Raw genomic sequence first — 26029 nt, 5'->3', positions numbered from 1 at the left:
ATGTCTATAATGCACTATAAACATACTTATGTGTTGTAATGTGCTCATATATACACGTAGAAGTATAATTGTTTTAAGTATTATATATAATTTGAGTCAATTATGTGAATTGTAAATATCCATCATTCAGTTGCGGAAAATGTTTTTGTTTCTCTCAAGACTTATTAAACAAATTCATGCTTTATATGCGTTAATGCATTTATTTACTTGAGCAAACAAGACAGCCATTGTTCAAACATTGATATGATGATGCTCATGTATAAGCATATGCTTTGGAACAGAGAGAGCATGTAATGTTTCAGCCTGTGATGTTTTATTTGCTCGATGGATATTAACAGCGATTAATTAATGTCAAGATTTCTGTGGCCCAAGAAGAGCACTGATGGGATTATTACTGTCTGCCAAATCCATCTGCTTATTAAAAATAACTAAAACAGTAGTGCATTCCTTAAGTGCATGTTCACATTTGCATCCGGAGGAGTATAAATAGAAGCAACTACATATTCTCTGGTCAATATGGCCAACATCTTCACGTTGAAAATGCAACATCAGGGAAATGTTGTCCATCGACATTGACTGTGTTTGAGCACCAAGCACCATTGATGACAATACAGACTCCGCCTCCTCTCGTCCCACCAGAGTCCTGGTCTCTGCTGAATACATAATGCATTTCAAAAACCATAAGAATATAATACACTATGATCCCTGAAAAAAAAAAAAACAAGCAGTGGTAGAAGCAGTTCATAACACATTTTGAGTATGTTTAATGTGCATTTGTATCTACGATTCCTCCATCAGATGGTTTCAAATGCATACGATTAGTGACATTACTTGAAATTTCAGACTGCTTTAACATGGAACTTGGCACAAGAGTTTACCACTCTTACTTTGTCAGTCAAATTAGTGGAGAGGGAGACCTGGTTGGATTATTAGTTTGGTATTTTGGGATGCAGCATCCCTTTGAGGAGGCACACCCTAAACATGGAGGAAATATTGACAATATATGTCATCTACACAGAGTACAGATCCTGTTTCTACCAAAGATAATGCACAACAAAGACGAGCCGCGAGCCTGCTTTTAGCTTTTGACAACGCACACGGTGGACTGTAAACGCCACACAGTGGATATTTGGATCACAGGGTTGGTTTAGGGATGAGTAATCATCACTGGAATGGTGGGCTGGGATTTACGTCTTTGGCCAGAAAGAAAGAGAAAAAGAAGAGAGAGCGCTTGTTTCGTACATGATGCACATCTGGGTGAGTGGGCATCGGTTCAGTCTATAATTGGATGTGTTGGGAGAGGCTCGTCTTCCCCGTCTCTCTGCTCACCGGGCTCCACTCTCTGAGACAGGAGGAAGGACTCCCACACAGCCAGGCACTGGGAAAGAAGAAGCATCATCATCACAATCATCATCATCATCATCATCATCATCATCATGATGATAGTGGTTTTGGTGATTTCCTTTAGAGTTTTACAGGCCTTTACACTCAACTGAATGTTGTGCATTAAATCGTGGAATCAAATCATGAAATCAAATCTAATTGTGAGACTCCAGACCCCACCCCAGCAGCACCGGTCTTTGGTGGCATGATCACCAGCTAGCTATGGTGGTTGCTACTTGCAAGGGTTAGGGGTTAGCATACTTTTTTCTGAGCTTTCACACTGCGAATAAAGGCATTAACCAAACATGTTTCCGGGTTAAGTTGCTCCTATAATTATGAACATTATGTAGTCGTCGCTATCTTGGAATACGGCCGTGGCATGTTTTTTTGTTTTTAACCAATGAACACAAGTGACCATATGTGGTGTGAGGAGGACCTTGCGTGTTCTCTGGTAGTGGCGACCTGTCATTCCCAGTAGCCACACCCTACTTTATGGTCTGTTTGACTCTAAATGATCATAATTTACTAAATGAACATCACGCTGTATTGAAGAAGACTTGAAACTAGAGATTGAGACCATAAACTCATGTTTAATGAGGGAATAAATCAAGAGAAGTAGAGTCATAAATGACTCTACTTCTCTCTTGATTTCTATACAACCAGAGGAGTCGCCCCCTGGTGGTCAGTAGAGATAATACAGCTTTAACACATGAAGCATAGACTTCTATAGAGCAGTCACCCCCTGGTGGTCAGGAGAGCGAATGCAGGTTTTAAGACATTAACACATCGACTTCACTCGGCAGAAGCTGAGGTTGCCGCCTGCTTCAGTCAAATTCAGGTTTCCTTCTTCTAGACCAGAGCCTCATAAGCATAATATGCTTATTGACTTTGTTCATAATTATTTGTTGTTTTATGCTATCTTGCATTTACTCTCAGACCAAATGGCTTTGACCTGTGGGGTTCCCCAGGGGTCAATCCCAGGAGCCCTATTATTCAATCTGTACATGCTTCCATTAGGCCAGCTAATACGCAGCTATAACGTACCACAACTATGCTGATGACACTCAGATCTATGTGTCACTGACGGCAGGTGAATATGGGCCTGTAGATTTACTTTGTCATTGCATCGAACAGATCAGTGTGTGGATGCAAAACAATTTTCTAAACTCAGACAAAACTGAAATCATTGTCTGTGGCCCACAGAAACAAAGAGAACGTGTTATCAGTCACCTTGAGACTCTCTCTCTAAAACCTAAAAATCAGGTTAGAAATCTAGGGGTAATATTGGACTCAGAAATGAACTTTAACATCAACAGCTTTTTACCATCTAAAAAACATTGCCAAAATCAAAGGAATAGTGTCTAACCCAGACTTGGAGAGACTAATCCATGTGTTTCTCTCCAGCAGGTTAGACTACTGTAGCAACCTGCTGACTGGGCTCTAAACGAGCTGTAAGACTCGGGCTCTGAGAAGCTCAAGGAGTGGTTCACATGTTAGAGCCATATGAACCATCTCAGGCTCTGAGAAGCTCAGGGAGTGGTCCACATGTTAGAGCCATAGGAACCATCTCGCTCTGAGAAGATCAGGGAGTGGTCCACATGTTAGAGCCATAGGAACCATCTCGGGCTTTGAGAAGCTCAGGGAGTGGTCCACATGTTAGAGCCATAGGAACCATCTCGGGCTCTGAGAAGATCAGGGAGTGGTCCACATGTTAGAGCCATAGGAACCATCTCAGGCTCTGAGAAGCTCAGGGAGTGGTTCACATGTTAGAGCCATAGGAACCATCTCAGGCTCTGAGAAGCTCAGGGAGTGGTCCACATGTTAGAGCCATATGAACCATCTCAGGCTCTGAGGAGCTCAGGGAGTGGTTCACATGTTAGAGCCATATGAACCATCTCGGGCTCTGAGAAGCTCAGGGAGTGGTTCACATGTTAGAGCCATATGAACCATCTCAGGCTCTGAGAAGCTCAGGGAGTGGTCTCCTGCTGGTCCAGAGTCAGGACTCAACACGGTGAGGCTGTGTTTCACTTTTATGCTAAAATCTGGAACGTTCTTCCAGAAGATGTGAGACAGGCCTCAACTCTGACAATGTTTAAATCCAGGATGAAAACAGTTCCATTTGACAACTGAAAGTATTTTATCTGCACTGTTCACTTTTAATATAATTAATTAATGATTATTTTTATGGAATGATTTTATTTGCCTTTTTGTAATTTTATGTAGCTGTAAAGCACTTTGAATTGCCTTGTGTACGAATTGTGCTCTATAAATAAACTTGCCTTACCTTACTTGATATCACATTTTAAGTTGAGGGTGAAAAGTGTTGCACATTTTCACAAGTGAGAATCATAATGGTTATTATGTGCATCATAATCATTTTCTTCACTACGGTTCAACTTTAAACGTCATGGTTCTCGTCGGCGCTATAAAACGTTGCTCTGTCAAGAGTCTGAAGAGCTTTTCCAAACGTCTCTCCACTTCTCCTTTAATCTTCCTCGCTCTTCTTTCCTTCTCTACTGTCCTCACCATCTCATCAGTGAAGGCGCGTTATTGCACCGACAGTGGCACAGAGAGCCCCTGGATGTGTGTGTGTGTGTGTGTGTGTGTGTGTGTGAGTGATGTGTGTGTGTGTGGCTGAGGACTTGCCAAAGCAAATCACACTTTTATGGCATAAAAGCAGTTATCGCGAAAGCAGAGGCAGGAAGCAATGCAGCCAGAGAGTGAAGATGACAAGCACACACCAACAAGCACAGACACTCTGAAAAGCCAATCTATGAACTCGGGTTCCACTCTGTCATCACACATCAACACAGCACAGTTCCCAAGGTGATAGCAGTTTGTTTGGAGGTGGCAGTGAGTCAAACCGTTGGCCCGTCAGCCGTCCAGCAGTTATTTCAATAGCACCTTGGTGGCACTGTGGGAGTGCGGGCTGGGTTTGGGGGCAGAAGCGTCAATGGTCAAGTTGAACCACAATTGACCCTTCCTAAGTCCTTCCCCTTTAGGCTCTCTGCTCCAAGAAGAATTGAGCAAGCTTGGAGCCCGACAGTACCTCGTCAGCATTCCCGTTCCGTTATACTTGGATGCGTTTCGTCCGTTTAGAGTTACAATGCAAGTCAATTCAATTCAGTTTATTTTGTACAGCCCAAAATTACAAATTAGCCCCGGATGACGTACGTACACATACGACATCCGTGTCCCAGGACCTCACATCGGTTCAGGAAAAAAAACAACTCACAAGTCACATAACACCGGTGTCACAAATGATTCTGCTGGTCCCTGTGGAGTGGAAGTGTTTCAGAGTACCACAATCCTTTCAGAAAACCTCTCATCTAACAACAACTGGGTCTGACAGTCGGCCCTGCTCAGTCCCGGTTCCACCATGCCTCCCTTTTCTCCTGCAGGCCTGGGACTCCAGCAGCATGGTGTCGGACTGGAACCCATACTGTCACTAACTGCACTCCTTGAAGATATTTTGTATTATATGTTGGTTGTCAGAAAGAAGCAAACAGAAGGGTCAACAAACTGTGTTTGAGTATCTAAGATGTGGAACCGATCGAGCGTGAAAAAGATAGATAGAATCTAAAGCCTCCAGAGTATCACTATCACACAGCGGCTAACCACGACGAGCTCGCAATCCACCCAATACCTAATACAATTGCATGAGAGTCGATGGAGCAGTGTCCCTGACCGGAGCTGGCCAATGCTACGCCATGACTAGCCAGTCTGTGTCGAGGGGCGGGACATAGCAAAGGGTCATTTGTCTTCTCTACAGAAGAACTGGTTCTTCTAGCTTGAGAAGAAAGATCCACCAACGAGAGTGTTCCTAACAAAGCAGACTCAGATGCTCCAGTGGAGCTCTAAATGTGTGCAATGAGCCTGGATTTAACAGCCTGTCGACAGCCTTCTTCAAGGAAGACTAAAGGGAAAGCCAAGGGACACGGAAACTGTACAGTAGCACATTGATTTGACGACAGAATGGGCTGGTAGAAAAGGTGGAGTCTCTAGATTTCAGCTGTACCACCTTGCAAATTATAAAAGCCTTGGTAGTGTTTCAAATTAACTGCCTGTACTAAAAAAATACTTTTTCACAGAAACAAGCACACAGGCTCTAATTACAGGGTTCATCAGGAAAACGAACAGGTGAACACAGGAGAACCAGACTCACAGATGGCACGGCGACACACTGCCACCTCTCTCACACACACACACAAAGTAGGGTGGCAAGAATTCATTCACTTACTTGAAATCAATGGCCGACGACATGTGAGCTTTTCGCTCATTACACACCCACATAGCGGCGGCCATTATGGGCTGCAATATGCTTTAAACTACGCAGCATGAACTCTCTTTCCCTCCCTGATCTCTGCGTTTTGTATGTGTCCTTGTAGTTTCACTGCAATGAATCGCACAAACAGGGAAACGCTTCCAGAGGCCTTCACAATGTGGTACTTGGTTGTTCAAGAGTCTTAAAAAATAGGATGGGAGCCAGAGCTTTCACTTATCAAGCTCCTCTTTTATGGAACCAGCTTCCACTTTCAGACCGGGAGGCAGACACAGTCACCTCATTTAAGAATAGACTTAAGACTTTCCTCTTTAATAGTGCTTATAGTTAGGGCTGAATCAGGTTTGCCCTGGTCCAGCCCCTTGATATGCTGCTATAGGCTTATAGGCTGCTGGGGGATTTTTTAGGATACACTGAGCACCTATCTCCACTTCTCTCTCTCTCTCTCTCCTTATGGATGAATTTACATCTCTCCATTGCACTTTTAACTCTGCTTCCTCCCCGGAGTCTTTGTGACTTCACGTCTCATAGGGTCCATTGGACCTGGGGGTCTCTGATGCCTCCTGCCTGGTGAGCCGGCCTCCTGCCTTGGCCCTGCTGATGCGCCCCGCCCCCCCTCCCTCCCTCCTTCTGTTTCATGGATTGTCCATTCATACATTCTGTTATATTCATTCTGTACACAACATCTATTGCTTCTGTCCATCCGAGGAGAGGGATCCTACTATGTTGCTCTCCTGAAGGGTTCTTCCCTTTTTTCCTGATCCGATGTGAGGTCAAAGGTCAGGGATGTCGTATGTGTACAGATTGTAAAGCCCTCTGAGGATAATTCGTAATTTGTGATATTGGACTATATAAAATAAACTGAATTGAATTGAATGAAAAGCAGTTCCAGTAATAGTCAGCCTAAGAGAGAATTTAACCCCCCTTATAAAAACAGCAGCACTCATCATGACAGTTCTTTTGGGGGAAAAAGCTCCAAAGTGTGTGCCAGAGGACTTTGTGTTGCTTTAAACACAAATGTTTAAGTTGCCAAATTGACGCCGAGTCACCCGACCCGTTGTGTTGTTGGAGCTGGACAGAGCAGTCGGACTGACATAAAGGCACATTTAAAACCTGCTGTGAAGATATGCAGGTTGAATCATAGAGTTACAATCTGGAGACAAGGTGCATCTTAATGCAGGCTGTGTAGAGGAAGGTCAATGTTTTCTTCCTCTGTTTTCGTTGGAAGGATTTCTTCTGGAGAACATTGCTTCCTCTGCAATGTATAGGAACAACATACCATGGTTTCAGAAATAAACAAGTAAATAGTTTATTTCATTTAGCAATGAAATGTGTCTCATATTCAGATTAATACTAGATATGATTTACCTTAGTTACAGTTGGTGTTTCATTTATTATCCCCACATTGAGATCTGATTGAAATTGTATCACTCTGTTCAGCTCAAAGAAGCAAACATCACATCCTCCTCTTGTTTGCACAGGGACAAAAGAAGAAAAATACGGTAGACAATCCGTGAAATTGCGCTACTGTATGGACTTTTGCTTGCATTTCGAGGTGATTGAAGAATGTGAGGAAAGCAGAGGAGAATGCATGAGAAGTCACAGGGAACCGCCCATTGTTCTGACGGCACATGATTCCAAAACCCCCAAATGTCTGAAAGATCCACTCTCTCCCTCCCTTCACGAAACAGAAACACATGGCTAATTATTATACAGAATGATGTCATGGGACCTTTACAACTTATGTTCCTACCATGGTGAAGGTAAGACAGACCTTACTCTTCCTCTGGCTGCCTTTGTTGGTAGAATTGTCCGAGTCATGACATGACGAGTGAGATTGGCTTTCCCTAATACTCTTACCCTAACCAATCAGAGGCAGAGGAGGAGGGGTGGAGAAGGCCCGATGACGTCATTCTGTATAAAACTTAGCTTAATGTAATAATGGGCTATATGAACAATGGCATCAGTATGCATTTCCACCCATATAGTTGTTGTATGTGGATTTGTAGACGCAATTGCATTTACACTTGTGTTCAATGTGGAGGCAATGTGGCCCTGACCACCGCCGGAGACCACCATCAATGCTTTTTGTGTAATTTCACCCGTACTTTTATGTGATTGTGTAAATGTTGAAGGGAGGGATTTTCCATCTCACAAGCCCACCATTTTACTCATTCTGCAATTTACAAGCACAGCTGTTGGCACCTTCAGTCCAAAAACACAAACATTGCCTCAGAACAGCTATTCCAATTCTACGAACATTAAAAATAACTTCCTTATATTTATATCCACCCCCCCAAAGCAGTGCCGGTTGCTATGAGGTAACCGTGGCAACACTGACAATGCCTCTCTGCTATTTATGGCGGAGGCAGAGCACTCAGCTCATCACTAACCTGCAGCTGAAGGATGATCCCTGCGTCCACAATTACCGCTGGATTTGAGGAACAGTACGACAACACGTTTTGGGAAACAAGTGGTTGACAACTTTCAGTCAATTATGCCGAGTCATAAATAATATACTTATCTTGTATTGGTCTGTCTTGGTTGATCTGGACTTACGTTTGAATTTGATGCATGACAACAAGCAAAGTGGGTTTCTGATGGTCTTGATGGAGAGTCCACTTTACGACAGAGTAACAACAGCCTGTTGACAGAACCTCAAAATATTGATCCATCCTCATTCTGCTCCGCCCACACAGCAATCTGATCACGGCATGGTTTAGAGCCAATATCCTGCACAGGCAAGTGCATATTAATACATCAGAGCAGCAGTTGGTTATTATTCCTCACATAACTGATAAAGGTTCTCAAACAGGAAGCAGGAGGTTTGTCACAGCCATACATAAATTGAAGGTAATCGCCTCTCCAGTCTGTAGTGTACCACGAAATGAGTCCGCCCACCTTCCTCCATCAGGATCTTCTTTCAAATGATCGAATGCAGGGAATAAAGAGTCTGAAGGGCAACATGTACACTGGCAGAGAGGAAACATCAGGACTGATGCGTGATGATTCCCTGCTGTCCTATCTACCAGCACGCTGCAAGTCTAAACCATTATAATGTCTGTGTGACAAGCATGGAGCTTGAGTTAGAAGACAATTAGTTTATCTTAGCATAAAGAAGGGAAGCAGGGGAGAACAGCTAGCCGGAAGTAGCTCTGTTCGTCACTCGCTATTTATGTTCTTTATTCTACGCAGTCTAGCGCTGCAAATATCCAGTTTTCACAACACCGAATGCCAATCTGTTGACAATGCACTTTGTTGTTCATTTCTGTCACATTTCGTCACCCATTATTGTGTAAAATCTGGTCCATCAACGGAGTCCAAGGTGACATCCTTAAATGTCTTGTTTTATCACTAATCTATAAACCAAAGATATTCAGTTTGTAATAATACATTTTTAATGTTTTCCATTCTGATGTCTCACATGACTATATTGCACTGTGTAAATTGTTATGCACCAATCACCAAGCCAAATCATGCCATTCATGCAATATATCTGCATTCATAAAAAAGAGAATTTATAAACGTATGAATTCAGCTCCTTTAGCGTCTCAGGGTGAACATGGTTCCCTCCCGTCTTGTGTTCAACCTTCTCAGGGTGTTTTCCCTAAAATGTGTATTGTTCATTCTTCTAAAATACTGCATCACCTCCCTTATCGACCCTCCTGTCTCCAGCCATCTCGACATTATGCCACAACACTGGGAAGAAGAAGGGCAGCGTACCATGTGTGTGGCATGCAGAGGTCTTAAAGTACTTTAAGGTCAGTGCTGCACTAAATGCCAATCTGAAACAGCATCTATGCACACCCACGGGGTGTTCCTGCTGAGTTTAAACACTTAAACACAAATCCTGGTTCGCCCTTTGGTCTCCACTGAATCATCAGATCTCCCCGAGAGCACTGGCCAGCCACCGACCCCATGAAGCCACGGACCACTCATGCTAGGTGTAGAAAAAACAACATCTGCGCAGCAAAAACCTAGATTAATCAACTGCTGTTGTGAGGGTCCGACAAAACAATCAGTGGGGGACGGGTTTCCATTGTAGTATTGACCAATCGTTTTCGAGCAGGGTTCACAGTCCGTGCGGAGAGCCAATGAGGCGGATCACATTGGCAGAGATGAAATCTGGGAACCCACCACTATCTGACAAGATGACATTTAGCTCTTTATTGGTTTGAAATTAGCAACAATCCGGTCACACATGTCGTCTCTGAACTCCAACTCTCAACTCAAGTTGATAATGGGACTGTAGCCTACGAGCAGCGCACGGAACAGGAAGACTTGGCCTGAATCCTATTTGGGAACCCCTGGCGTTCCCAGGCCAGACGAGATAAGTATTCTAAATAACCCAATCGGATCACAATCCGTCCTCAATGTGCTTTGGGTGCATGTACACCCGTTCTTGCACATGGTCAATCACTATTGGATCACAATCTGATCACCCACAACCTGTATCCTAATCAAAGTGTAAAGGACCCAATCTTCAATGTAAACATACTCTAAATGATACCTTTTAGATCACATATTCCATGTGGTTTTAAGGACAAATAATATAAGAGACAATCAATCAACTGGCACATCATAGTGTAGAAAATCCAAAATGCTTGTTTTATTATATCCGGATCTGAAAAATGGTTCAATGCATTGTCAGTTCATATTTCCTGACCAGAGACCACCGCAATCTGGGAACCCTCCTGCTCTCATCTGACCATTAGCTTTTTATTGGTTCAAAATTAGCATGTTAACCGGCTACTTGTGAAGCAATGCAGTCGTACACGTCGTCTCTCAACTCTAACTTCAGTCTCACATCTTAAGTTGCTCATCGGACTGAAAACAACGGGCAGAGCACAGAAAAGGTCTTGGCCCGAAGTCTTCCTGTGAACCCCGAGGCATTCCCAGGAAGACAAGATAACTAACCTAAATAAGAGGCTGTACATCGCTCTCCACTGCTTTCTCCTAAATGGTGTTCAAGGCGACTTGTTTTGTTTCCTGTTGGCAACCTTTACTGCTACCGTTGACTGGTGCAGAGCACTTTGGGTAGATGACATTATTCGCTCTAAACTCGCATTTCTTTCTTTTTCAAAAGTGTGCTTAGGATTCTCTTCTCTAAATGGAAACAACTATTGAGACCCTGGTCTGCGTGAGTGGGGGCCTGGTGACCCAATGGCTGTCATGTGACCAGATTCTCCAGGAGATTCCTGAACGCATCGCTCTCTCTCTTCCGGTAAGTGTATTGCATCACTTCCGGTTGCCAGCTTAGCAGCTCGCGATGTCTTCCTCCTCTACCATTCATCCCACTTGGGATGGAGTGCGTCTCATTTCTGCAAACATGGCCAAGTTGATTAACGGACTTAATCCATGACCCAGAGTTCAGACCAGGAAGCAGAAGCAGAGTTGTAGTCTTCCAACCTTCTCTGCACTTCCATTGGAGCAGTTACCCACCCTTAACCTTAACTCTATAGAGACTGTGTCTGTCCCACGGACACTTCAATTAATTAAATCAAAAGTAACCAGAAGAAGAGTCATACAAAATAACCTCATACAGGTTAACATCACTATTTCAAAAGTGCAACAAAACAAGATAATTAAATGTGGACTCCTAAATATTAGATATCTGTCATCTAAAGCTGTATTAGTAAATAATTTAATATCAGACAATCACATTGATTTATTGTGTCTTACTGAAACCTGGCTGAGCCATGAAGAATATGTCAGCCTAAATGAATCAACTCCTCCAAGTCATATTAATACTCACATTCCTCACACCGGCTGAGGAGGTGGAGTAGCAGCCATCTTTGACTCAAGCCTATTAATGAATCCTAAACCTAAACTAAACTACAACTCATTTGAAAGCCTTGTTCTTAGTCTTTCACATCCAACCTGTAAAACATTACAGCCAATCCTATTTGTTGTACTGTACCGGCCACCAGGTCCATATTCAGAATTTATATCTGAATTTTCAGAGTTTTTATCAAGTTTAGTCCTTGGAACTGATAAGGTTATTATTGTAGGACATTTTAATATTCATGTGGATATTGATAATGATTGCCTTAGTACTACATTTATCTCATTGTTGGACTCGATTGGCTTCTGTCAGAATACAGAAACCCACTCACTGCTTTGGCCACACCCCCTTGTTCTTGCATGTGGCATTGACATTGAGCATTTGGAGGTCTTCCCACAGAACCCTCTTCTGTCAGACCATTACCTCATAACTTGAGTTTATACTCCCGGAGTGTACACCATTAGTCAAAAGTTTCTACACCAGATGTTTAACTGACAGTGCTGTAGCTAAATTTAAAGAAGCGATTCCTTCTGCATTTGATTCAATACCACGTCTCAATGTGACGGAGGACTCCTGTGCTAACTTTAGTCCGTCCCAGATTGATCATCTTGTCGATAGTGCTACAGGCTCACTGAGAATGACACTAGACTCGATAGCCCCACTGGAGAAAAAGACAGTGAGGCAAAGGAGGTTTGCTCCCTGGTAGAACCCTCAGACCCGCGACCTAAAGCAAACTTCACGAAAGCTCCAAAGCATATGGCGTTCCACCAATCTGGAAGAATCACGCTTAGTTTGGCGAGATAGCCTTAAAACATATAAAAAGGCTCTCCGTAATGCCAGAGCAGCCTATTACTCATCAGTAATAGAGAAAAATAAGAACAACCCCAGGGTTCTCTTTAGCACTGTAGCCAGGCTGACAGAGAGTCACAGCTCTGTGGAGCCGTGTATTCCTATAGACCTCAGTAGTAATGACTTCATGAACTTCTGCAATGAAAAGATTTGAACTATTAGAGGCAAGATTGATGATCTCTTGCCCTCAACCACTGCTGATCTGTCATCAAGAGGAGTGGCCTTGGAAACGGCTGTATGCCCTGGTGTATATTTGGATAGCTTTTCTCCCATTAACCTAGACCAATTGTCCTCAACGGTTTCTACTTCTAAACCGTCTACCTGTCTCTTAGACCCCATCCCAACGAGGCTGCTTAAAGACGTGTTGCCTTTAATTGGCACCTCTGTTGGATATTGTTAATGTGTCTTTGCTAACAGGGCATGTACCACATTCCTTCAAAGTAGCTGTAATTAAACCTCTCCTGAAGAAGCCCACTCTTAATCCAGAGGTGTTGGCTAACTACAGACCGATCTCTAACCTTCCCTTCCTCTCTAAGATCCTTGAGAAAGTAGTCGCAAATCAGTTGTGCGACTTTCTACATCAGAATAGTTTATTTGAGGAGTTTCAGTCAGGATTTAGAAAACACCACAGCACAGAGACAGCACTGGTGAAGATTACTAATGACCTCCTAATTGCATCAGATAAAGGACTCATCTCTATACTGGTCTTGTTAGACCTTAGTGCTGCGTTCGACACCATTGATCATGACATCCTATTACAGAGACTGGATCAGTCGATTGGCATTTCAGGTAGCGCACTAAGTTGGTTTAAATCCTATTCATCAGATCGATCTCAATTATTATTTGTAAACGAAAAAGCCTCAATGACCACCAACGTTAATCACGGAGTTCCACAAGGTTCTGTGCTTGGACCAATTTTATTTACCTTATATATGCTTCCTTTGGGCAACATTATCAGGAAACACTCCATAAACTTTCATTGCTATGCAGATGATACTCAATTATAATTATAATTATCCTGTATTAGCTGCTCTGCACTGGCTCCCTGTAAAATCAAGAATCACATTTAAAATTCTTCTCCTCACCTACAAAGCCTTGATTGGTGATGCACCATCATATCTTAAGGAGCTTGTACTACCATATTGCTCCACTAGAGAACTGCGCTCACTAAATGTGGGGCTACTTGTGGTTCCCAGAGTCCTAAAAAGTAGGATGAGAGCCAGAGCCTTCAGTTATCAAGCTCCTCCTTTATGGAACCAGCTTCCACTTTCAGTCCAGGAGACAGACACAGTAACCTCATTCAAGAATAGACTTAAGACTTTCCTCTTTAATAGTGCTTATAGTTAGGGCTGAATCAGGTTTGCCCTGGTCCAGCCCCTTGATATGCTGCTATAGGCTTATAGGCTGCTGGGGGATGTTTTAGGATACACTGAGCACCTATCTCATCTTCTCTCTCTCCTTATGGATGAATTTACATCTCTCCATTGCACCTTACTAACTGTGCTTCCTCCCCAGAGTCTTTGTGACTTCACGTCTCTTAGGGTCCATTGGACCTGGCGGTTTCTGATGCCTGGTGAACCGGCCTCCCGCGTTGGCCCTACTGATGCCCCGCCCCCCCTCCTCTCTACCTCCTTCTGTTTCATGGATTGGAGTTCCATTCATACATTGTCATATTCATGTAATGTGTTTATGTAACTTTGTAATGCTGTTCATTCTGTACACATGACATCTGTTCATCTGTCCATCCGGGGAGAGGGATCCTCCTCTGTTGCTCTCCTGAAGGTTTCTTCCCTTTTTTCCCTGTGAAAGGTTATTTTTGGGGGAGTTTTTCCTGATCCCATGTGAGGTCCTGGGACAGGGATGTTATAGGTCTACAGATTGTAAAGCCCTCTGAGCCAAATTTGTAATTTGTGATATTGGGCTATACAAAATAAACTGAATTGAATTGAATTGAATGTTTCACACGTGTTCCAGAGCCAAAGCACGACAAAAAACAGAAAGAAACCGGTCGTGTACATAAGGGTACGTTTGTCTTGCCACTCATTTCACACCCGTCCTTACCTGCCTGTCCCTCTGTGTGACTAAACAGTCAAAAGTGATGACTTTGTGGTGTTGAAGCAAAAATTTCTAAATCCCTCAAGATGTCATGACTTAAGATCTGTTAACAGACGTGCTCCATTTTCCTTCTCCAGTAATGTCTTGATTATTTATCGATTCATTTAACAAAAGTTTGTTGATAAAATGACAGAAAAAAGGAACGCTTCCTAAAGTAAAATGTACCAAATCCTCACATTAGACGAGATGGATCGAGCCAATGTTTCACCTCTACTTGACATTGGTCACTAATCAGCTTTCATGCTTAAAACACTCCACACCCTGCTCACTCTACGGTCCTGGATCACCGTCTCCCTTCATCCATCTCAGAGTCCTCCCATACAGTCCGCCCAGACGGTATCAAACCCTCCCAGGTGCAGACGTCTTATTGGACCCTTATAGTGCTCCACTCTAATAAATCATTCACAGGCCCCGTGGCTACACTAGCCCACACCTGCACCTGAATAACAATATTAGCACATAGCAAATAACTCATCCGCTGGTTTCAGTCTCTGCAGAGTTATTGTCCACTCACTGGGTGCTATGGAATCTAAGGGGAATAAAAGAGTTGAATGCATTTTAAATTCATTGCAACTGGTTTACTGTGTGCCAAATAAGTCACTGGAATTAAATCAATTTCACATGGTTATCCATTGTTTTCATTAAACAGTCTGAAGCCTATCTGGACAGGAAGAGCATTCTTAATTTGAAGTGTGGGTGTGAAATATATATTGCTCCTTGGTAAATAGACTCATACTTTTGGATGGCACCTAAAGGAGGCATCACATCTTATTAATTGGGTGATAGGAGGACAGCCTATTACTTCATATCTTCAATATCTGAAACTGTAGCACCTCCCTGCTTTGGGAGACATAAACAGGTAGCATAATGTTGCCACAGAGTCAGTGGGTTAGCTATGGGCTAGAACAAGTGTGCAGCATCCCAATGGATGCTCAGGCAACCATCACTGAATTACTTTCAAACATGATGTCCAATGTCTTTTTATGTGCAATAGATATTGGAGGTAACCGCCGTAATTTTCATACAAACGTGTGTATATGTGATCCAGTATGACAGAGAAAGAGTATTATGTTATGAGTCACGGCCAATACTGCTTCAACTGTGGTCAGCATAAGTATGCAGATCAGAAGGCTGAACTATAATAACTCACTAACTACGTGTGTTTAGAACACGCGGTATCGTTGCCTCACCTTCAGACAGACGCCTGGAGAGCGTTCAATCCAGTCAGCTGAAGAAATGAGGTCGCTGCTATGACGGTCAGTTTATGGCGATACTTGGAGGCAATTTGTACAACAGCATGTGTGATCTGGTTCTAGCTCTCGATTATCAAGTTGCTCTGCCAACTCCAGCTTGTTCTAACATACGGACATTTGGGGCCTTTTATTAATTCACATTGACCATTAAGTTGCCTCACAGCTAGAAGGTCCTGCTTCTGAATCCACCCTTCTTTCTGTGAGGCCTTGGCATCTTCTCCCCTCTGTCGGAGCAACTTCTCTCCGGTTGACTTAGCTTCAATATCGTAGTGACATTTTAAAATCCATGTTGGTGTATGCAAAGGTTAGGTGAGCTTAATCAAATGTCCAGTATGACATATTTCTCAGTTCTCCAGCCATTTCCTCATTCTTAGGGTTGAAAAACATCTCGTTGTAACAAACGTTTCACGTTATTACGTGATCCTGATCCGAAGTGCTGATGTTGTTCCGTTTAAATTAGTGACGACAAAGGAATTATTAATGAATTCATTCATTAAACTAGTTGGCTGGGGACGTCATTGCTAGGAGGGCTGGCTCCACCAGTTCTACTCTGTTACATTAAAATAGTTACTGTACTCTACAGCTTCACCACCACTACAATGGCATCAATTAAAAGTTACATTCACTGCATTAGCCAATGACTACTAACTATTCAAACATTTTTATACAATTTAATTTCCAAAAATACAGTATGCACCAGATTTTAATATACTTTCAACCAATGTTAGGCAAAAACAATTGCATATTCTGGCAACCTCTGGCTCCAAAGGTGTTTTTCATCAACATGCACTATGTTGGGATTCCAAAGAGGACAATGTCGTTGGAAATATATATCCACCAGATTATCAAACACCTGGCAAATTGTCTTTTATTACACAGCACACACCAACTTGAACTGAGAAAAGAGTTGACGAAACAGGAATTGCTGCATTTCGTATGCTAAACCTCTGAATACATTTGGAAAAAAACAGGTATTATCCAGATGGAATAAATCCTCAGAGGACCCCTCAAGTATGCCAAAAGACAGCAGGTATTTGGGGCTGTAATTAATACTGGGGGGGGGGGGGGGGGGGGGAACACATATGCACACACACATGCTCTGGATGGAGTAAAATCATTGACTGTGCAAATAGCAAATATTTTAGGGTATAAAAGGATTGTCTCGCTGATAATAGCCAACTCCCCCATCATAGAAACATCTATTCAGTGCCTCAATCAGGTATAACCCTGCTTTGGACAAGGTGTGAAAGCATCCTCCATGCACTGGATTTCTACTCAACAAGAGCCATGCTGAGCAGGCATGCTCAATTTTAGCACTGTCCTGATTTACATCAGAAACATGCTCAGTAGAACCAGTCAATCTGCCCCTACTTCTACACAATATGTCTGTACACATTTGTGTTAGTCCAACAGAAGTCACAAAATGAATCCCTCACGTCAACGTGATTTGATCTGAACCCCTTGTTCACAGATTCACAGTAAGGTTTTTCTCTCGTCTCCCACAAGTCTGAAGCTTTCTGATGACACAATTATTAAGTCTCCCCAAATTCCATTATATTCTGATGCAGTACGAGCACTAAAAAACCCTAAAACAAGAAAGGAAGAAATACGCTTCTATTTTGGCCTCTCAAGGTATCACAGTAGATACAAACCGTCACACAAAGTATGTGGAATGTATTGATCATAGAGGGCATAGTCAAAATGGAGGCTGCACGTGGAGAGGTCGTAAAAATAACTTCTGTTCCCAGGAGGAACTATGTGTTGCTTCACAGGAACTATTTCTGAGTAGGACTGTTTACTTCAGGTAGGACTCGCCCCTGTGAACCATTAGCATGTTGTGTTACTGTCGGCTATTTGCATGTTACCGGAAACCAATGGAGAGGCCAGAAGCCCAGCGGCTGAGTATTTAACCCACGCAAACCTTTGTTCAGGGCAATATGTGTTCTTCCACGTGAACGCAGTAGACAGTAACTGTTAGCAAGGAGATGGCTCTTAGCCTGTGGACCCCCCTCTACGAGAACCATATAGGCTGTTTAAATACTTTTTATTAGAAATCATTGGATTGGACTTTCTCTTCGGCCGAGGTAAACTGAACTTAACAGTGGGAAAAACATGTATTCATCGAAGGACACTTATCTAAAATGTAATTTAGATTTTTGCTATTTCAGATGCACAAAGTTAGCTTTCTTTGTTCATCTGAAGTGTTGATGTCTGAAGAGCTGAAACGCTATGCAATGAATCATTCCAGGATTATTTAAAACAAATTCACATCTCGTATTTGCTTGTTTTTTTTGGCCTCATTGTGACAGGTGAACACACGTCTCATCAGCGTTTCTCATAATCGGACAATTTTAAAAAAGTGCTTTTACAGCTTCCCCAGGAAATACAGTGGAAAAGCTGGCAACCTTTTTTTCCGGCGGGCTGTTTGAAAGGGGAGTAAACGTAAAGCGCTGCTACCCTCTGCTGGCAGAGCTCCGGCCTTCACCACTAGAACACAGCCAAAGCAAACAGTAGCATTTTTCTGTCCTCGCTGCATTCAATGGGTCCCGTAACAGCTTTATTGTCTCATTCTCCTGCTACTGTATTGCCCTTTACTTCTATCTAGCTTTTTAATTGCCCTGCCGTCTCAGCCTGCTGCTTAATCGGGGTATCGGATTGTCTCTTCAACATTTGTTTTCTGTTTTACTCCTCTATCTAAACTTCCATCTTCTCTGGTTAAATATTCTCCCTCTGAGATTGGTCACAAAATAAAAGAAACCAGGAAGGTTCTTTATTTTATTTTGGGCCGATTCCCAAAATAACAAGCAGTCAGTGTCCAATTAAAAATACAAGTTACAGAGAAATAATTTGACAAACTCCTGCTCAAAGTCCATTAAGCAGCTTATTCTGGGGCTTTCTACTCCATCTTATGGTCTTCATCAGCAGATGACGTTGCTCAGCTGTCGTCATGTGACCAGCTGAGTTGTATGCATCTGTTCAAACATACCAATGTCTTTGGTGCTGGATGTGAACTCCATGAGATCAAACTCACACGATCCATCTCCATGACAGAACAGCAAACCTCCCCTACTGATGAAGACCCTGAGATGTTACATACGAGTGGCTTAAATTCCTGAACACTATAGAGGTTGCATATTAGGATTTGTTGGGCGAGCTGGCTCAGGTGTAAGAGCGCCACTCCACTGAAAAGAGAGAAGCGAACCGGGGCAAGAGATTGCCCACGTGACAGGACAACAACTCTGAACTCAAATATCTCCAACCTTCCAACAGGAAATGTACTGAAAGTCAGAGTCCCAACTTCCCCTACTACCAATGGAAGCACACAATGCAAATGTTACAAATGAACTAAGATACAACGTAAAAAACATCTACTGGTATTTAATCAAAATGAGACAAAGTATCATGTCAGAAAACCTGCTCTGTATCAGGCGGCAACATCCAGTTCAGATGAGTGAAGCCAATGCAGGGTTTTAAAGCTGCATTCTCTCTCCTGACCACCAGGGGGCGACTCCTCTGGTTGTATAGAAGTCTATATAAATGACTCTACTTCTCTCTTGATTTATTCCCTCAGTAAACATTGTAAACATGAGCTTATGGTCTCAATCTCTAGTTTCAAGTCTTCTTCAAAACAGCGTGATGTTCATTTAGTAAATGATGGTCATTTAGAGTCAAACAGACCATAATGCAGGGTATGCTTTAGGGTGGGGCTACTGTGATTGACAGGTCTCTAACAGAGCCATATACAGTGTCTCTACATCACTCAACAGTATATATGGTCACTTGCGTTCACTGGTTGCAAAAAAGCAAAGATGACGACGGCCAAATCTGCGATCTTGAGGCTTCACAACATCAGTCTGCAAACCAATGAGTGAGGTGACGACGACTAAGCCCGCTTTTAGCAAACAGTCCATGTTCTGGATGTAAATTGATTCATGTTCCGTTTATATATGCAAGGAGGCTGCACCTGCTGAGAAGTCACTAATCACTGTCGACTTAAACGGTCCAATCAGCTGCTCCTGTACCACACTGTCTTCTCGCACTCCATGCTGATGTGTAAGCCATTCATAAGAAACCATTGCATTGATGTGTGAAGACAGAAGAAGACTCCAAGACTGATGATGCTTATGTGTGCCATATCAATAGACTGTTGGCTTCATTAACCAGAGTCTACCCTGAGTTATTTCCCCTTAAGTTAGAGCAGCGTTTAATTCCATCGATAAACTTTACTATAAAGTTATCTCCGGTCTCCATCTCAAGCTCACCTGCTCGTAGTAATCCACGTTCTTCTCAGCGGTGGATAGAAAGGCTGATTTGAGGTCAGATCTCATGCCGTTCTGCCAGCGGGACCAGTCTCCCCTCAAGGCGTTGTTGGCCAGCTCCACGCGGTCCGCCAGACCATCCACCTCATCCTGCAGCTGCCAGTGAAACACATCAACCAAAAAGATGAACACTTTCAAGAACAGACGTCACAGTCTGACACATGCTCCGTCTAGTAAAAATGTATTGATCAGAATAAACAGAAGATACTGTTGCTTAATCATGAATGGGAAAACACATGTAGCGTCTTGCTAGTTAAACTCAAGTCTAAAGTGTTGGCTTTCGAGTCCAAGTCTAAGGAGGAACTCCACCAGTTTGTACACATCAAAGTGAGTTCCTAGGAGTTTGGACCAGTTCTACTGTGACAAAGCAGCATAAAGTGGAGAGCCTATTACAAACCATAGACATCGACCTGGCGGTCAAGGGGTCTTGAACCGGACATCTTTCAGTTTCTCAGACAAGTCTCCAAGGACTGAGCTAGAGCTGCCCGATGGATTTGCCAATAATAAAAAAAGGATCTTTCATTCAGGTTATTAGGGGGGCTAAATGTCTGATTGTACATATAACTGCTTGGTTTCTCCCAATAAATCAAGATACAGCTCATGTTGGTATAGACATCAGCCTATTAATAACATTATCAACACAAATTTGAAAATATCTCATGTTCATTCAATTCATCAATCTCCTGAGTGTGCGTGACTAAATCACCATGTAGACCAGAATGCACTATTCAAGTTTGCTGGACCATCCGAGCAGTATCTTGCCGATGGCCGAGTAAGACAATATTTGTTTAAGTTAAAAAGTGTGTCAAAGGATTTATAGCAGCATAAAAATATAGCTGCAAGCCCTTTTACGTTCTATAGAATATGGATGTAAACAGATTTTGAGCTTCACAAAACCATGAGACACTTGTTTCATCATCACAATGATACAGCCTCTCAGTAACTGCACACTCAAAGTCTGACCAATCACAGTTTTTGTTATTCGAGGACGTTTCAAAATCTCAATCATAAAATGTTTGCTGATGTTTCTACAAACCGTCATTGATTTAAATGTGTGCCAAACCCGTGCGCAACTTTGGAGCTAGTGGTGCCCCCTTTTGAGTGATTTAAAAATAGTTTTACAGAAGTGGTTCAGCATTGTTGTGAAACATATCCTAAGAGTTCTGTAGATTGGACAAACAATTTCTGATTTAGTCAGATTTGTGTTCTACCGCATGCATTTTTTTTTCATTCGAAGCAGCCCTTGGGGTTGACGGCAGCATATCTGGGTCGGCGGACTAACATGGTCCTGGCACCTTCTTTTGTAGAGTGTTCTGTATCAGGCGGCAACCTCCAGTTCAGACAAGTGAATTAAATGCTGCGTTCTCTTTCCTGACCACCAGGGGGTGACTCCTCTGGTTGTATAGAAGTCTATATAAATGACTACTTCTCTCTTGATTTATTCCCTCAGTAAACATTGTAAACATGAGCTTATGGTCTCAATCTATTACTCTGTCCCCCCTTGTTTCCTATCCATCTAAACTATCAGCTTTTTCCGATTATGCAAAAAAAGCAAATAAAAGACTAAATGCAAAAACACTTTACTAAACTATTTAATTTCAATTAAAATCTTTACTGACACTTTACAGTCCCATTATGCCCTACAAGTGAGAATACTTCATATCTTTTCCGCTGTCAATCTTTACTTTGGGTTCTATTGATTTATTTATGACTTTATATTAAGGCTTTAAGAATGTTGCAGAGTTGGCCTTTTGCTCCGATAGAAGTGTGAAATCTAACAAATAAACCCGGACAACAAAGTGAAAGCAAATGTTAAATATGTAATGTGTATGTGGCATTTAGAGTCTAAGATAATGTGTTGAGCCCTTCCTAGATGGGCCTCCACATAAATACATGCAACTCACACAATACAAAGCACACCTAATACGATACAAAAATACTATAAAATCTGAATAAAAGTACTGCATGAGTGATCCCTTCTTAAAGCTGCACTAGTCAATATATTTTTATGAACAGTTAAAATGAAAGTCTTCATGTTTGCCATTACTATATAATGAAATATTGGCCGTACATTTACCAGATGGACACAGATATGACTCAACATGTTTGTATACATTTCTCTGGGTTTGCTGGATGTAGAAATAAGCATTGGTTTGCTGCAAACACATTTAGGTATCAACCTAGCGTCAACCTCAGTTCAGACGGATGAAGCCAATTCGGTTTCTTAAATCTGCATTCTCTCTACTGACCACCAGGGGGCGACTCCTTTGTTGTATAGAAGTCTGAGAAAATTCCCTCAGTAAATAATGTTTATGGTCTCAATCTCTAGTTTCAAGTCTGCTTCAATACAGCATGATGTTCATTTGGATGGTCCATTTAGATTGAAATAGACCATAAAGCAGAGTATTTTTTCATGTCTTTTGTTTTAAGCATGTTTTCATTGAGGCTCAAACATGTATTGGGTCAGTACACGTCGTCACCGTCACGTTGATGACGTGTACTGACCCGGTCTATGTAGGCTTAGTCTAGTCTCAAGTCGGACAACATTGTCCTGCTGTGACCAAATAGTTATACAATAACATTATGGGAAAAGAAGGTGGAATGCATAGAATTATTTGGAGCATGGAACCATAAGCAGTCTCTGATAAATATATGCATGTATAAAAATGTCATATATTTGAATAAAAGAGATAAATAGCCTTTCGTCCACTACGCATACAGCTGGTACTCTGCAGTACGATAAGAGGAGGGATTCAGGGGAGCTACAACTAAATGGACAGCGTGTTTTATTGCACTATTAAATGGCTCATAAGTGACTATTGGAGCAGAATAAGATGACCAACGGAGAGTTCCTGCAGACAGCGAACAAGCAGCCACTTTACCAAGCTGCCCCTGTTCCAGTGACGGGTTAGAGTTATTAGTTAACAAGTATTAGGTACATAGATACATGAGCAATGTATCTATGTGAAGTACACTTCATAGTAGCTCTCCTCAGGATGCTGTCATGCAGCTGGATTCACTGAGCCTCTGCAGGGATTAGCAGTCTGACATTTAGACCGACAATAGCATTTACTCAAGTTCAATAAACAATGCATGGTGAACATGGGTTTATAACACACACACACACACACACACACACACACACACACACACACACACACACACACACACACACACACACACACACACACACACACACACACACACACACACACACACACACACACACACACACACACACACACACACACACACACACACACACACACACACACACACACACCTTATTGACTTTCTCCTGTCTAACAATGCTTTTGATACTTTCCTATCAGGTGTTAGGCCCCACCACAGCATTGAGAGCTCTGATCAAGGTGACAAATGATATCCGCCTGAACACAGACTCAGGCAAAGTGACACAGTTGACCATGGGATCTTATTACATAGGTTAGAAAACTGGGTGGGAATCTCTGGTACTGCTCTAAACTGGTTCAAGTCCTATCTCGATGACAGGACATATTTTGATGAAATTGGTAACTGTGTCTCAGACCAAATGGCTTTGACCTGTGGGGTTCCCCAGGGGTCAATCCTAGGACCCCTATTATTCAATCTGTACATGCTTCCATTAGGCCAGCTAATACGCAGCTATAACGTACCACAACTATGCTGATGACACTCAGGTCTATGTGTCACTGACGGCAGGTGAATATGGGCCTGTAGATTTACTTTGTCATTGCATCGAACAGATCAGTGTGTGGATGCAAAACAATTTTCTAAACTCAGACAAAACTGAAATCATTGTCTGTGGCCCACAGAAACAAAGAGAACGTGTTATCAGTCACCTTGAGACTCTCTCTCTAAAACCTAAAAATCAGGTTAGAAATCTAGGGGTAATATTGGACTCAGAAATGAACTTTAACAGCCACATTAAATTAATAACATCAACAGCTTTTTACCATCTAAAAAACATTGCCAAAATCAAAGGAATAGTGTCTAACCCAGACTTGGAGAGACTAAACCATGTGTTTGTCTCCAGCAGGTTAGACTACTGTAGCGGCCTGCTCACTGGGCTCTAAACGAGCTGTAAGACAGCTGCAGAACATCCAGAACGCTGCTGCTCCAGTCCTGACTAGATCCAGGAAATACCACCATATTAGTCCAGTGCTCAGGTCTTTGCACTGGCTTCCTGTTGCTCAGAGAATAGACTTTAAAACAGCTCTGCTTGTGTACAAATGTCTTCATGGTCTAGCACCAAAGTACATGTGTGACATGTTAGAGCCATAGGAACCATCTCAGGCTCTGAGAAGATCAGGGAGTGGTTCACATGTTAGAGCCATAGGAACCATCTCGGGCTCTGAGAAGCTCAGGGAGTGGTCCACATGTTAGAGCCATAGGAACCATCTCAGGCTCTGAGAAGCTCAGGGAGTGGTCCACATGTTAGAGCCATAGGAACCATCTCAGGCTCTGAGAAGCTCAGGGAGTGGTCCACATGTTAGAGCCATATGAACCATCTCAGGCTCTGAGAAGCTCAGGGAGTGGTTCACATGTTAGAGCCATATGAACCATCTCAGGCTCTGAGAAGCTCAGGGAGTGGTTCACATGTTAGAGCCATAGGAACCATCTCAGGCTCTAAGAAGCTCAGGGAGTGGTTCACATGTTAGAGCCATATGAACCATCTCGGTCTCTGAGAAGCTCAGGGAGTGGTTCACATGTTAGAGCCATATGAACCATCTCTGGCTCTAAGAAGCTCAGGGAGTGGTCCACATGTTAGAGCCATATGAACCATCTCAGGCTCTGAGAAGCTCAGGGAGTGGTTCACATGTTAGAGCCATATGAACCATCTCAGGCTCTGAGAAGCTCAGGGAGTGGTTCACATGTTAGAGCCATATGAACCATCTCTGGCTCTAAGAAGCTCAGGGAGTGGTCCACATGTTAGAGCCATATGAACCATCTCAGGCTCTGAGAAGCTCAGGGAGTGGTTCACATGTTAGAGCCATAGGAACCATCTCAGGCTCTGAGAAGATCAGGGAGTGGTTCACATGTTAGAGCCATATGAACCATCTCAGGCTCTGAGAAGCTCAGGGAGTGGTTCACATGTTAGAGCCATAGGAACCATCTCAGGCTCTGAGAAGCTCAGGGAGTGGTCCACATGTTAGAGCCATATGAACCATCTCAGGCTCTGAGAAGCTCAGGGAGTGGTCTCCTGCTGGTCCAGAGTCAGGACTCAACACGGTGAGGCTGCGTTTCACTTTTATGCTAAAATCTGGAACGTTCTTCCAGAAGATGTGAGACAGGCCTCAACTCTGACAATGTTTAAATCCAGGATGAAAACAGTTCCATTTGACAACTGAATGTATTTTATCTGCACTCTTCGCTTTTAATATATTATTATTTTTATGGAATGATTTTATTTGCCTCTTTGTAATTTTATGTAGCTGTAAAGCACTTTGAATTGCCTTGTGTACGAAGTGTGCTCTATAAATAAACTTGCCTTGCCTCCCCCATCATTTCTAGTACCTTCATCAAACGAATGTATGGATGTATGTATGTATGTATGTTTTAAAACAATGGAACGACACACGATGGTTACTTTAACCATCGTGTACATGTTCACACACACGCCTCATATTCATAGAGGAAAGATGCTCTTTATGACTTCAAAGAATGCCTAATAATCCCCCACGTTTACATTTCTTGCGACCTTTCAGATTCTTCCAAACTTTACAACAAATAGAGGCTAGAAAATAAATTGTGAGAAATAAATATTTTGGACAGAAATACCAAGGTTCTTATAGAACACTGGCACTCCAATATATAACCATACTTATAGTGTGTTGACATGCAGGCCCATGTTTCCTCTTTTCATAGCAGATGTCCTCTAATATCCATCGTATCGCTGATGGGATGGATCCCATACAGTAGCAGTATCACACATATAGCTCCATTAAACTGTTAATGAGAAATACCTCTTTTATCCGGTATCACTCGGCCTTCCCGAGTCCCTTTTCAAATCAGCATCCCCCCGCCCCCCAACTAACGCGTTGAA

General features: G+C 42.6%; 1 protein-coding gene across 1 annotated transcript in view; it reads right to left on the bottom strand.

Moving 5' to 3' along the window:
• Positions 1 to 291: 291 nt before the first annotated feature.
• Positions 292 to 26029, bottom strand: part of snx7 (sorting nexin 7) — a 37619-nt gene continuing 11881 nt past the window's right edge. The window contains exons 8-9 of the mRNA XM_034559773.1: positions 19930 to 20082; positions 292 to 1378 (exon numbers count right to left, since the gene is read on the bottom strand). Coding sequence (XP_034415664.1) covers positions 1274 to 1378; positions 19930 to 20082 — 258 coding nt within the window. The 3' untranslated portion in view covers positions 292 to 1273. The remainder of the gene's footprint in view (positions 1379 to 19929; positions 20083 to 26029) is intronic.

This window comes from Cyclopterus lumpus, chromosome 20, assembly GCF_009769545.1.
Source record: "Cyclopterus lumpus isolate fCycLum1 chromosome 20, fCycLum1.pri, whole genome shotgun sequence".
Classification (NCBI taxonomy): Eukaryota; Metazoa; Chordata; class Actinopteri; order Perciformes; family Cyclopteridae; genus Cyclopterus; species Cyclopterus lumpus.
The sequence above is the reverse complement of the archived record's forward strand: the minus strand, read 5'-3'. Positions and strand labels throughout refer to the sequence as shown.